Consider the following 15093-nt stretch of genomic DNA (forward strand, 5'->3'; position numbering starts at 1 on the left):
GTCTGAAGGAATAGTCCCATTTACTTCCCTCTTGCAGGCCCAATTTTGTGGTGGTGGGAGGAGACTTGGTATCTGCCAGCAAAGGAGGCAGACAGATGGCGGGCTCAGGGTGGGCATCCACAGCGACTCCGGGTCCAGTTTAACACACTGAACGTGGACTTAGGTCAGCGTGGTGCAGATTGAGTTCCTGAAATGCTGGTGGGCATTGAGCTTAAAGCCCGAAATGGCAAGAGTGGACATGTCCCTAACCCAGCACGCTAAAGAGGCACGGTCTCTCAAGGAATGCTGGCTGACACGAGCTCTGTAGTCTGTCAGATGGGGATTAGAACTCTGCTCGGTAGTACAGGCAGGCCACTCTTGCCTGCTCACTCTGGACCCCTGTTGTACAAAGCTGCTCGACTCCCAGCACTGGCTCTGAGCTGTCATGCGGTTCCCCATAGCCTTCCCTATGTGGCTGATGGCAGAGACAACTTCATTTGCACAGTAGGGAGGCTTTCCAGAAGTGGGGTTATGGGTGCCTTGGCCGTAGCAGAGGCTCTGTCCTCGGCTCACTGAAGAGTTCACACGTGCGCCCAGGGCTTTCCTTGTGCTGACAGGAACATACTATAGCATCTGCACTGTGGAGTTTGTGAAACAAGATACTCGTGGATTGAGCTAGCATTCCTTCCTCTTTGACCATTTCCCCCTCCTGTTTATATGACAAGAGTCTTCTAAGTACAGCTGTCTATTTTGCACACTCTGTTCCTGATCCATTGGCGGGATTTGTAGGATTATGCCGGGTATTGAGCCTGTAGGCAGTAGGAAGCACTACTTAACTTTGCCTTAAAAGGATGATATTGTAGCGATGTATGTTGTTTCCTGACAGGTGATTAACTTGGGTAAACCTCTTAAAAACCTCGGCACGGCAACCCTGAATATCCAGTGGCCCAAGGAGATTAGCAATGGCAAATGGTTGCTTTATTTGATGAAGGTCGAATCCAAAGGTTTGGAGCAGGTTGTCTGTGAGCCACACAATGAAATAAACTTCCTCAAGCTGAAGGTATGTTGACGGGTTGACGTGTTTCCTGCGCGTCCCCCTTCCTCACCTCCAGCCCCAACCCCACCCCGGAGAGCGTGGGGTAGACTTGACTCTGCTAGGGAAGCCACACTGTGGCGTGTTGACTTTTTTTCTCTGGGTGTCACAGTTTTCTCATCATAGCTGAGTAAGCCAGTCAGACTAAGGACACCCACTTGTCCACTTGTTGAGATGAAGGATGGTTCCTAAAGTGTTACGACCCAATAAGCTAAGTAAGGAGAACATCCCCTGGGAACGAGGCAGTGGACGTAAATTGCACAGAGCGTTAGGAAGGCACTGCCGAGGCCTTTGTACCGAGGCAGATGACCTTGAACACTTTCATTCTTACTAAGAGTAAGTGTTGGGCTGGAGAGATGGCTCAGTGGTTAAGAGCACCCAACTGCTCTTCCAGAGGTCCTGAGTTCAATTCCCAGTAACCACATGGTGGCTCACAACCATCTGTAAAGAGATCCGATTCCCTCTTCTGGTATATCTGAAGACAGCTACAGTGTACTTATATATAGTAAACGAATAAATCTTTTAAAAAAAAAAGTAAGTGTTCATAGAGTCCCTTACTGTGTGACACTACCAGACTGAGCACTATGTGTATTCTCTTGAGAAAAATTTGAGATAGTTTTTACTGTCCCCTACCCCACAATGATTCCATTGTCCATTGATGGCTGTCACTTGTCTTTTAGATTCTCAGGGGTTTGGCTGTTGTTTGGTTGGGGTTTGAGGGTTGTTGTTTTGAGACAAGGTTTCTCTGTGTTGCCCTGGCTGTCCTGGAACTCTCCAGGCTGGCCTCAAACTCAGAGATCCCTCTGTCTCTGTCTCCCAGGGGCTGGGATTAAAGGCATGCACCGTGGTGCCTGGCTTGGCTGTTTTTGAGGCAGATCTTATATAGCCCAGGCTGGCCGTGAACCTTTACATCTTGATCCTCCAGCCACTACCTCCCAAGTACCGGTATTACAGCGTGTGCTGTTACACCTGTACATGCTAGGCCATGCATGCTAGGCTCAAATCCAGGGCTTCATGTATTCTAGGCACACATCCTGCCAATTCAGCTGCATCTCCAGCCTTCTTTTTTTAAATACTGAAGTGACTGGGTATTATGGGAGCTTACAGCATGCTCCTTGACTCACCGACATTGAGAAACGTAATGACCTGTTACTTCTATTCTTACATTACATGCTGACTGTCCCTTTGCAGCAATTGTAAATCCAAAATGCTCTAAACATTGCTAATAAGAGAAACTCGGCTTGCATACGGAGGACATGATGTTAAAAGTTCTTATCTGTTTCAATTTTCAATGCTCCTCTCTGAGTTGATCATACAAAGGGTCTTGTGCTTTCCTATTGTCCTTCATGGGTTTCCACATTCCATATGTGCTGTCTCCTCTGGCAGACACTGAGTGCTGGGGTGGGGTAGGTCTGGTCTCAGTAGACTAACAGTTTGATGTACTTGTGGTTGAGTGGAGAAACAAGATCAGAAGAGGTATCTTTTTCTTTCTCTGAGTTTCAGTATCACACTAGGAAAAACTACTTAAATAAACAGACTTGTGATTCCCCATTGATGAACTTAAAATGGCCGTAATACTTGCTGGTTTTTACCTTTTCTCTGCTTTTGATGATGGGAGGGAAGATGGGATGGTTAATGGTGGTAGCCTCCGCAGACCCTGAGACACTAAGCACACCTAGAGGGTGTTTAGCCTCCGGCCATGCCTGTGAAGGATTATTTTGATAATGATTCTTGAGGTGGGAAGACCCACCCTTAGAGTCGATGGCACCAATCCCTGGTCTGGGATCCTGGATGTATGGAAAGGAGAAAGTTAGCCAAGCATACATTACTCCCTGCTTCTCGACTGTGGATGCCATGTGTCCAGCTGCCTTCACCTCCTCACCTTCCTCCACCATGATGGAACCTTGAAGCAAAACAAGCCCCTTGTCATAGGGTTTGACTGCTGTGAACAGACACCATGACCAAGGCAACTCTTAAGAAGACAACATTTAATTGGGGCTGGCTTACAGGTTCAGAGGTTCAGTCCATTATCACCAAGGTAGGAACATGACAGCATCCAGGCAGGCCTGGTGCAGGAGGAGCTGAGAGTTCTACATCTTCATTTGAGGGTTGCTAGCAGAATGTTGGCTTCCAGGCAGCTAGGACAAGGGTATTAAAGCCCATACCCACAAGGCCACACCTACTCCAAGAAGGCCACTCCTCCCAACAGTGCCACTCCCTGGGCCAAGTGTACACAAACCATCACGCCTCTTCTTATGTCAGGGTGTCTTATCACAGGACAGGAAAAGAAGCATGAGAAGGTGAATACTCTCATAGTGCCCCATGCTAGAACAAACCGTAGCTCCTAACCATTGCCTCCATGCCTGTGGGCTGCTGGCACTGAAGTGGGCCACACAGTGAGGGAGGGGACTGAATACTACCAATGCTATAAATTTGGCTTTGTTTGGGAGGCTTATATAACAGGCAGATGTACATAGCATTTGTCTGTTTTGAATATCACTTTTAGGAGTCTCACAACTCAAGAAAGAAGCGGGAACTTCCTGAAAAACAGATAGACGACAGCAGGAAGTTTTCTCTATTTTCCGAAAGAAAATACCAGACCCTCGTGAGTATTTTTCCAGGCCGTGGATGTGCCCTGTGCGAACAAGGGATGGTTTCCCAGAAGCGTGGGTTCTGACCACCAGTCTCCTCTTTAGAACTGCAGCGTCAACGTGAGGTGTGTGAACATCAGGTGTCCACTGCGAGGGCTGGACAGCAAGGCCTCTCTCGTTCTACGCTCCAGGCTGTGGAACAGCACGTTTCTAGAGGTGTGGCTCTACCTCCTGGAGGAATTTGCTACTGCCAATGGCAGGACATTTGTCGGTTTCCTAACACCTCTCTCGTCGCCCGTAGGAATATTCCAAACTGAACTACTTGGACATCCTCGTGAGGGCGTCCATAGATGTGACCGCCGCCGCTCAGAATATCAAGCTCCCTCATGCGGGCACTCAGGTGAGATCCGGTTCCCTCAGACTCAGGGCTGGCCACTTCGCTACACGATGGCTACGACCTGACGTCATCTTCTTTGGTACTCATACCCCTCAGGTCCTGTTGCTCCTTAAGGGACGGTTTGAGGTTCTGCCGTTTGAGGTTGTATTTTAATAGAATTGTTGGAAGTAAAAAATTAACCCACTCAGGAAGCTAAGACGGTCACTATTTTAGTCTGTGTGGATTTCAGAGTGAGGTCAAGGCACGCCTGGGTAATTTAGTGGAGCCCTGTTCCAAAATAAAATGTTTAAAGGGGGCATGTGGCTCATGCCTCCTGCCACCACCCTAGGTTCAATCCCAAGTGCTACACACACACACACACACACACACACACACACACACACACACACACACACACACACACCAGGTGGAAGTCAGTACGGCACTCTCTGGGCAATGAGATATTCGTTCTAGGGGTTTCAAATTCAGAGAACTTCAGACACGTGTTGTCTTAGTTAGGGTTTTGCTGTTGTGAACAGACACCATGACCAAGGCAACTCTTGTAAGGACAATATTTAATTGGGGCTGACTTATAGGTTCAGAGGTTCAGTCCATTATCATCAAGGCAGGAACATGGCAGCATCCAGGCAGGTATGGTGCAGGAGGAGCTGAGAGTTCTACATCTTCATCTGAATGAAGGCTGCTAGTGGAAGACTGACCTCCAGGCAGCTAGGATGAGGGTCTTAAAGCCCACACCCACAGAGACACACCTTCTAATAGTGCCACTCCCTGGGCCGAGCATATACAAACCATCACTCCTTTGCCTTTATAAGATGGGCTTTTATGTGCATGGGGCGCATAGTGCCTTTGATACTAAGTTTTATAAAAGTCGTGACAATCCCTTCGCCAGGTGATTTATACTGTTGTTCAATAAAAGGGGGCTTTACAATGTAAATTGGGGTACATGTTTTGACAGTTGGCAAGCTGACGTAGCCTCTGTACTGCTCACTGTACCAGTAGAGTGTGAACCCTTTCTGCCTTTGGCACACGGTGAATGAGACACCTATAGAAAGCCACTCCCATGAAAATGCATAAAGCTTAATGAATCCAAAGGGGAAAGTTATTAAGAACTGTAAAGCCGGGTTGGGGATTTAGCTCAGTGGTAGAGCGCTTGCCTAGCAAGCACTAGGCCCTGGGTTTGGTCCCCAGCTCAAAAAACAAAAAAACAAAAAAACAAAAAAACTGTAAAGAAATGTAGACATTCAGTACAAATCGCTGAGAAGATGTTTTAGGTTTGGGGGTAAGCATTTTTGATGGGTGTTTGCCAGTGATCACATGCTTAGACTATGTTACTACTCATTGCTACAGTTTGAGTCTGCATTACACCTGAAGGAACCTACTTTGTCCATACATATTGTTTTAAGAGCATGGTAGCAAGTCATTTTAGGAAATTGTGTTGTTACGAGGGCCTTTAGTTTGATAGCCCAGGGGAAAAAAATGAATGTCTCCCTTTTGTTACGAAGCTCACCCCTCATTTTCAGTGTCTTTGGAATCTGGGCTTTGTAGAACAATTGCACCCAAACCTGCCCTTTCCTTTCCGCTGCTGAAAATTGCCTAAAAGTGTGATCCTTCTCAAAAGGATGCAGGTTGAAGGCTGGAGGCAGAGTTTGGAGATAGAATGTTTACTACACATGTGGGACAGCAAGATTTAAAACCAAACCAAGTAATTGTGAAACACAGTTAGCTGCTGATAGCTGTTCAGACTCAAAAGGGAATTATGGGTACATCATTGTATAGTTTTCTCTACTTTTCTTTAAAACACACACACACCCAGGCTCTGGGTAAGATCTTCAGAGAGAGAGGGAGACCATTGAAGCAGTATTCTGTTGTGAGAAATGGCTGTCAAAGGAAGTGACTTGTCTGTCCTTAACACTTCATTCAGAACATGTACAAGAGCAGAGTTGAGCAGAACAGCAGCTGTCAGTGCCCACTGATGTGAGCATCTGGTTTATGTGGCCTCTCTTGTGTGCCCACTGTGTGAACATCTGGTTTATAGTGGCCTCTCTTGTGTGCCCTGCAGGTTCGAGTGACGGTGTTTCCCTCAAAGACGGTAGCTCAGTATTCAGGGATAGCGTGGTGGATCATCCTCCTGGCTGTGCTTGCCGGGATTTTGATGCTGGCTCTATTAGTGTTTTTACTGTGGAAGGTAAGTCATGTTTGTCACTTTTGAGTTTGGGATATAAATTTCATGTTTTTTATAGACGAGGATTCATATTGACATGCTTGTAGTTCCTTTTTTCATTATTTCTCTTTTCCCCAACATTTTAAAAAATATTTATTTATTTACTTATTTATTTATTTAATGTATGGGAGTATACTGCTCTCTTCATGCACACCAGAAGGGGGAATCAGATCCCATTACAGATGGTTGCGAGCCACCATGTGGTTGCTGGGAATTGAACCTAGGACCTCTGGAAGAACAGTCAGTGCTCTTAACCGCTGAGCCATCTCTCCAGCCCCCTTTCTCAACATTTTATCATAAAATTATGGCAAATCTGGGAGACTTTTTACAGGAATTACCCACACATCTACATAATAATTTACATTTAAAGATTACTTGTGTGTAAAAAGTTTCTTAAAATACATTTAATGTCTTATATATAATTCAGCTTGTTTGATAAGTGACAGTTTGAATTTTACTACTTTATTTAGCATTCTCTGTATCTAAGATCAAACCCTAAATCTAAGCCAAAGTGACAGATAACAGTTCGATCCGAATATAAATTCCTGCTAATTCCCCCTTCCGTAAAAGCCTTCATGTCAGCCACGGGGAATCACCACCCGCACCTCTAGATTAGTAGTAGGAAAAGATGGCAGAGTAATACTCCATCTCACGGTTTTTCGCATGTAACAAACATGGAGAACATCCAGGCTCCATGTGGTGTTCCTCATTAGACCCCGATCTTCTGACTGCACAGCGCGCGATAATCTCTCCCTGCTTCCTCCCCATGAAGAGTCTATGCCATCAAAAGAGTATGTAGGAAATAGTTATGAGCATTGGTCAATAGATTACAGCCTCTGTAGGTCTCATGTGAGTCCCAGGGAGTAATGGAGGTCTATTGTCCTTATGGGCAGTGCCGGATTACAGAAATGTCTGGGAACTGACATCTTGATGACTGACTTGGTAGAACCTGATACGATGTGAGGGGACGATATTTACAGCCTTACGATTTGGCTTCATGAATTGCAGTGCCATTACGTGTAGAGTGCTTCCCGGTGTGTCTGTCTATTCCAGAAGGTTTGTTTGGGGTGAAGTAAGAATGTGATAGGGTCAAACCACCTTTTTCCTCCCATCGTGTCCTAGAGTATGGCAGATAAAGGATACTCCTGAGTTCTGTTTTGAGTGAGTCTACCCCTGCCCCGCACCATTCTTCCAAACAACTTCCCCTTTGCCAGGCTGAGATACTCTGAGGCTTGGCATCCGTCCATACCAGTAGCCTTCCTGATACACAGATTCTTTAATGTTTTGTTCAGCTATATCTCAAGCAGTAGGTTTCTTCGTCAAATACAGCCAATGAGTATTAGGGCTCTTGGTATAATTATTTGGTCTTAAAAATTAATTGGGGGTTTTGATACTTGTGGGTGTTCTTGTATTCTCTGGAAGAGGCTACAAGGCCAGTCTTTTCCCAGAGCAGATCTTATTAGTGGTCTTGAATCCTTGGGTAGTCATGACAGTAGACGCAGAGTTAAGATACTTGAGCTGTGTACAATTTTGGGCAAATCCTTTCGTTCCCCTGGATCTCAGCTGTTTAATAATTGGATCCGACTAAGTGATCTCATTGGCTTCTTTGATGTTCTAATTTCCAGACCCTGAAGTAGATTCTAAAATGATCAGATACCTTCCTCAACCTCCACATGGAAATCAGTCTTACTGCTTCATATTCTTCTCTATAAAAATTATTCATATTTAAAACAAGGAATTTAAGGATCAGAAAGGGTTCTAGGGTTTAAGGATGTAGCTTATCAGTAAAGCTTTACACTCTGTGCTAGGCTCTGGCTTCAGTCCCCGCCACTGTGGAGGGATGCTGGGTAAGCTATACAGTTCAGCAGTCTTTAACCTGAGCTTGTCCATCTACATCAATGTCAAAGGCTACTGGGGAGCTCCACTCTAACCAGAGGAATCCTGGCTTTATCTCTTTCATAAATGCTGCCTTTTGCACAGGAGTCCCTTTAGAAGTAAAGGACAAAAGTCCTCAGGGATCTTAGGACTGTTCATTTTGCCTGGCACTGGTGGCACATGCCTTTAATCCCTGCACTGGGGAGACAGGCAGTTGGATCTCTGAGTTCAAGGCCCACTGGTCTACAGAGAGTTCCAGGACTGCCAGGGCTACACAGAGAAACCCTGTCAAACAAAAAACAAAAGAAACAAATCTTCGTTCTGGTTTACTTTTCTTCTGCCCTATTTACTAGTTCTTGTGACTACAACTTGGCTGTGTTCGCTATGTATCACCCTGACAGCCACAGCCACAAGTACACACGAGATAGGCTAAGTCACTGTATCCCAGTACAGCGATCTGTAATATGAAACTGTCCTAGAGCGGCAGCATCCCCTGATCACCAGGAGTCACCTTTGCCTGGTACAGTGGAAGAGTTGCATTTTCAATTTAAATTTGTCTCAGCTTGAGTAACCATGTACAGTCGGTGGCTCCCACCCTGCAATAGGCAGATGTAGATTTTTTTTTTTTCCTTTATGAGTTGCTAGACTGGGAGGCACAATTTCGCCAGGAGATTTATTTAGCTATTAGTTAGGATTTTGCTGCTGTGAAGAGACACCACAATCAAGGCAGCTCTTTTAAGGATAGCATTTAATTGGGGCTGGCTTACGAGGTCAGAGGTTCAGTCCATTATCATCAAGGGTGGAGCATGTTAGCATCCAGGCAGGCATGGTGCAGGAGGAGCTGAGAGTTATTCATCTGTTCTGAAGGCTGCTAGAGGAAGACTGGCTTCCAGGCAGCTAGGAAGAGGGTCTTAAAGCCCATGTCCACAACAACACACCTCCTCCAACAAGGCCACACCTCCCAATACTGCCACTCCCTGGGACAAGCGTATTCAAACCACCACACTGACCGAGTTGTATTTCAAATGTTAGCTCCACAGCCTGTGAGCCCGATGAAAGTGAATAGGAAAATTCCCCACTGTTGAATGAAGGGAGCAAGAGCAGAGAGTGGAATTACACTTTTATGCTCATCTAGAGTGACCTAAACGGAGGAACATGAGTTCCTCATGCTTAAGGGTTGCATGGTGGTTCAGATTCCAGGGGAAATGACATCAGTTACTCTTCCGTTGGAATTTATTCTGTGATTCACGCTAGCAGTTGGTCCAGAGGTACCCAGCAGACAGTGTTGTTCCAATAAAATTTAACTACAGAAGCAGATAAACACACCGTATTTATGTTTTATTTTGGCTTTACTGAATCTTACGGGCTTTGTTTCCCGTCATTCGTCTCACTAGACTGCAGATGTGACTGTTCTGACGTTTTAGAGTCTATCCTGCTAGGAAAAAAAATCACCTAAGTTCCAGCCAGATGTGCATGTATATTTTCCTTTTGGGATGACCCTAAGATTTCTGCTGTAAATAGAAAGTCAGTTAGTCAGTGCGTGTTGTCCTCATGTAGGGACACTGAGTGGCCGACTCTGTTAAATGCTGGCACAGGGTGACGGCTGTTCCCTTAGGTTAAAGTCTGAGATGCTCTTTTCTTTAGCTTTCAAACCCAAAGCTATAAAATTGACTAAATGCCTTGCTTCCTTGTAGTGTGGTTTCTTCAAGAGAAATAAGAAAGATCATTACGATGCCACCTACCACAAGGCTGAGATCCACACTCAGCCGTCTGATAAAGAGAGGCTTACTTCCGATGCATAGTATTGATCTACTTCCCTAATTGGTAATTGATCAATGTTTTTCATCGCTAGCTGTGGGACCTGCTGTGGTTGTGGTGGCTAACTTAAGAATGACAGCTTTTGCTGTGTCTGTCCCATTAACAGTTGTTTCCAGGTGTCTTGCCTTGCTTGGATTGATTGATTGATTGATTGATTGATGATTGATTTATGTTATTTTTATTTGAAAGCTCAGTTGTGGTTGTTTTGTTGTTGTTGTTGCACAAAGAATCTTCTGTGGCAGGTGAGTTATTTTGTGCTCTTGTTGAGCAACACCCCAGCTATGAAGGCAGCCACGCTGGCTTGTCTGATTAGGTTTTTAAGAGAGCTGTTGCCAGCCAGTTTGCCAGCCATGTGTTCCTAACGTTGTGTCCCGCTCGGAATTTTCAAAAGCGCATGAGAAATCGGCCCAGATTTCTTGTTCGTCTTGGAACTTCCCAGGGACAGAGGCTCTGTCCACTGCCTGCTTAGCCTGCTGCATGTGGGAGAGCTTGTGTGTCTCCTGGGAAGAGGCTCTCTTCTTCTGTCTTCACTGTCGTCCTCGCTCCAGGCTTGGGGTGCTTACTGCGACTTGGACGTGGTCCTGCGCTGCTAAGCATGTGTCTTCCTTTTCCTCTCTATCTCTTCTGGGCCAAAGCCATTACAACAAAGTCATTGTCAGCATATGGGCTTCTTGAGTATTTCAGGATGTGGCCCTTTGCCCAAGTGACCATCATCAGCAGGCAAAAAAATTCTAACACCCAAGTGCCAGGGTGGTTCTATTTCAACATGTTGTAATGGCATTTGACTGGGTTTCACATGCATAGCCCCTTTATTCCACCTTGGCTCTCAGCTGATTTTAAGTTCATATTTTTCTCCTTTGATTTTTTAAACCCATGGAAACAGGAATTGTTGGCAGTTCCCCCTTTCTTTTCTATGGGCAAGAGGGATTACAGTTGTTGCTACAGTTCCTTTCCGTGGCATTGACCCAGTGATCCCAATGTGGCCATTTTGATTTCACATTTCCAACTGCGTTTCCTTCTGTTTTTAAATGGGACAGACAATAGTCATATTTTATAATAAGTATAGTGGCTTTTTCTGCACTGAATTACAAATGAGACCATGGAGAAATGGCCTAAACAAAACTCTTGGAATTGTGATTTTTGCCTTGCCTCGTGGCAATTTTATAACACAACATTCTCCAATATAATTATAATATTCGTGTTGCTGTCACAAAATAAGGACATTAACTGAGCATTCTACATAGATCCCACTTCTGAACTGCATTTTTAAATTTGAAAAGACTCCTTTAAAAAAGAAAAAAAATGTAAATTCTTGTTTATAAGTTTTAAAATTCCGCTTCAAAAATTTTAGGCATATTTTTAAAATGCACTTTGGTTTAGTTTTTTTTTAAGTAAATAAGTTTTAATAATTTGGCTTTACTTCCCCTCCCTTTCAAAAGCCCGCCCCCCTTTCTTTCCTTCCTGTTTTTAAAGGAAGAGGAGAAACTGGGGAGTGCTCTACAATTCAGTGTGGTGATGCTGTCCTTGAGTCCCATGAGATTCATGACTGACTGATGTTACTATGCAACACAATTACTTTGTAACTCATTAACAAAACTGCTAAATTGGAAGCACTGCAGTGTGAGTCTACCTGGTGACAGGGGATGTAAAGCCCAGGGAAGAGAGACTCGTCTTAAAGGGACCCGTTAGAACGTGGCATACCAAATAGTGTTTGTAAAATTACTTGTGATCTGATGTACAGTTTATCCATGGGTGAAAAATAGAAAGTAATTTTTTCTTCACACCCTTAGAGGGATGCCCTTAGACTGATCATGGTATGCACAGGCCTAATATCGAGGGGAGCTTCAGACTGGAAGGATGATGAGTTTGAGGCAGACCTTGGCTACACCGCAAGGTCCAGTTTCTTCCACACAAATACAAGATGTTTTATAACAATCTAGTGATAGGAAATTTTGATCTTTTACTTATAGGGTGGGTTTTATTTTTCCTCTTAAAGCACTGTTTCACAAAATGCTTAAATTGCTAGTCAAGAATTAGAGCGGAAGCTGTTCTGCCAGGTCCACATCCATTCTCCCTGCATATCCCACTGGCTACTTTCTTTTTTTAAAGGAAACAGTGTCTTTTCTGAGCACTCGGGAGATAGACCTAGCTGCACGAGTGCTTACATGTTCTGCTGTAGTGCACCTGGTGTTCAGATTAACTAACTTCCATCTCGTTTTTTTCTGCCCCACCCCCACCCCCTCCCAGTGTGGATTCTTTAAGCGCTCTAGGTACGATGACAGTGTTCCCCGATACCATGCGGTGCGGATTCGGAAAGAAGAGCGAGAGATCAACGACGAGAAACACACTGATAACCCCGAAAAAAAGTGGCCCCCGAAGTGGAATGAAAACGAAAGTTACTCATAGAGGAGGGTGTAGGAAAGAAAGCCTCACTGCCCAAAGCCCCCCTTATTTTTCCCAGCTCAGAAATCCAGGTGACTTCAAAGCCTGCTCAGCGCCCCATATATGAGACTGACTACACCCAGGACGGACCTACAGTTTCAACTGTGGATATTGTTACACCTCAGGCTCCTGTTTTGCACAGCCAAGTTTAAGACTAGTAGAGTGGATTTTTCTTTAACTGCCTTAATTTAACTTTCCGGATTGCCTTGGTTTTTGATGTGGCTGATTTCCACACACTGGGGCAGGGCCTGCCCATCTGCATTCCCGGGACGTTCTCTCCCCGCCATCATCTGTGCTAACAGAGTGGCCATTCCAGCCTGCTCCCACAGCATCCTTCTCATAAGACTGGAGAACCTGCAAGATGATGTTTCTTGGCTCAAGACTCTGCCAATGGATAGCTTTGCCTCTATTGAAAGTTCTGTCTTAAATTAAATATGCAGTAGAAGGTGTTGTTACCCTTTGGCCTTCTCTCTCCATTTCCTAGAAGTGAGGACCCTTGCTGATGCCAAATGCACACAGGTTCCTGTCTCCCTTGTCACTAAGGCACAGGTTCGACAGACTTGAATGCTAGTTACACTTGTTTGTATATGATATTTATTTTTTCTTCAAGCCATCTTGCTGTTGACTAGTAGGCCAAAGATGCTTCAGGTTGATTAAGCAATGAGAAGAGAACCTGGGAGGTCGTTTTTTTTTGTTCTGACCTTAACTATTTACTGCAAAAAGAAAAAGTTCTTTATTAACATGCAAGGGTTGTTTGAATAACTTAAACTCACCTGTAAATGATACCATCTCCTTTCTGGCAGGCCCTCCCCCCAACCCAGAAAGTCTGACGAAGCGGGGTTGACTGTAGGACGTTTCGTCCTTCCCCAGCGTTGGGTATATGGTTTTGAGCCCTGTGTGGAACTTCTGAACTTCGTGCTGTAACTTTCAGAACTCTTAGAGGTGAGCGTGCTCACCGAACTCTAGGGTCTGTGTGCTCAATGCTGCCAACACTGTGTATTCAGGACCTGACGTGAGTACCCATGTGGATCCAGACCAATCCAGTGTGAGACTACTGAAGAGCATCTGTCGCCAAAACAGCCGTACCAGACAGACAGAATGCCACGCACGGCACCTAGCTTCTTAAATATCATTGGACTCATTCAACCAGCAAGCCCCATGTTTGCTTTTTTTCCTAATCGTTCACCGAATCTAAATTCCTCCAGGTGACTTGTGACTACTATGATAAGACTTTTAGGCCTGGAGCAGGAGGTTTAGCTCATTGCAAACGTGCTTGCCTAGCGTGCCTGGGCCCGCCTTGGTTGGTTGGTTGTAAAAATGATAGGAGGGGGAAAACAATTATTTTTTTTTATATATAGTCAACAGAGATTGAATATATTATCAAAACTTTTTTTAAATTGTGTTTTACAATCATTAAGTTATATGGAAGGCAACCGAGAGCTGGTGCTAATTGGTTTGGATAAGCAGTTCTCGATCTTATTTTAAAACTTGGTCTCAAGTAACCCAGGCTGGCCTTGAACTCCTTATGTGGCTTGGGATAGTTTTGAACTTCTGATCCCCATACCTCCCCACCCCAGGGCTGTGATTGCAGGTGTGTGCTTGGGATTGAACCCCAGACTTTGTGCATGCCAGGCCAGCACTCTGTGGCGACCAAGCTAGATCCCAGCCACTTCTCCATCTTTTAAAAGAACAAAACATTGCTAAATGTGACACCGTTGCTTTGAGTTTTAATTCTTTTTTTTTTCCTTTCATAAAACATTACAACCTTAAGATATTAAAGACTTTCATTCTGGTCCTACTTCTGCTTTTTCACTCAAAAAATGGTCTTACAAATGATGCCTTGTTTACAAAAGTTCTCTACCACAGGTTCTAGTAGTGTGTAAAGTGTCAGTTTCTTGCTTGGGTATCTTGGAGCCTAGCACACTGGCTTTAAAGGACACAGCCAGGAAGCTGATATCTTGACAGTGTTTGTAGACCTTTGTTATAAAAAAAAATGAATGTCCTGGTAAGGGTTAGGAGGGAGTTCAACAACGAGGAAACAAGAATGTTGTGCTGTTTGAGTTTAGAGTTGTTTAAAATGTCATCTCAAGTCAAGTCACTGGTCTGTTTGCATTTGATAGGTTTTTATACTAACTAGCATTGTAAAATTATTTCATAATTAGAAAACACCTGTGGATATTTGTATAAAAGTGTGAAATAAATTTTTTTATGAAAGTGCTCATCGCTTGTTAACACAGCACTATGTATGTGAAACCACAATCTAAGATTATACATGACAACCCGAGTTACCTTTCTTTGTATTTCAGCAGCCAAAGTAAAGCTTTCAATGTTTGTTCAGTGTCCCATATACTTTCCGAGCAGCGAAAGAAACCTAAAGTGATACAGTGTAAACGTGGTTAAAGGGTTTTCCTTTTATTTATTCTAGTGCGTACACTTGTGTGGGCACAGAGCACATGCTGAGGTCAGCTTTTGGGAGTTGGCTCTTTCTCTCCATGTGCTACCCAACTTCAAGCTTGGGCCTTGGGCTTGGTGGCAGGTACCTACTGAGCCGTCTTACTGGCCTCCTGAGTTGTTTGAAGATGTTGCGTTTTTTTTTGTTTGTTTGTATTTAATCTTCTTTTGAATCTCTTATTTACCTGCTGGCAATAGGTGAGCGTTTTCTTTAAAGAAGACATAG

General features: G+C 44.4%; 1 protein-coding gene across 4 annotated transcripts in view; it reads left to right on the plus strand.

Annotated features, from left to right (window-relative positions):
- The window catches only part of Itga6 (integrin subunit alpha 6), a 71641-nt gene extending 56893 nt beyond the window's left edge, over window positions 1–14748 (plus strand). For 2 of the 4 annotated variants that reach the window (XM_087646495.1, NM_053725.2), the window contains 7 exon segments: window positions 866–1039; window positions 3579–3677; window positions 3769–3879; window positions 3965–4063; window positions 6120–6245; window positions 9851–9980; window positions 12222–14748. In XM_087646495.1, coding sequence (XP_087502621.1) covers window positions 866–1039; window positions 3579–3677; window positions 3769–3879; window positions 3965–4063; window positions 6120–6245; window positions 9851–9958 — 717 coding nt within the window. In that variant the 3' untranslated portion in view covers window positions 9959–9980; window positions 12222–14748. 4 annotated transcript variants of the gene reach the window in all.
- The last annotated feature ends 345 nt before the right edge of the window (window positions 14749–15093 follow it).

The sequence above is a fragment of the Rattus norvegicus genome, chromosome 3, assembly GCF_021556685.1.
Source record: "Rattus norvegicus strain SHRSP/BbbUtx chromosome 3, alternate assembly SHRSP_T2T, whole genome shotgun sequence".
NCBI lineage: Eukaryota > Metazoa > Chordata > Mammalia > Rodentia > Muridae > Rattus > Rattus norvegicus.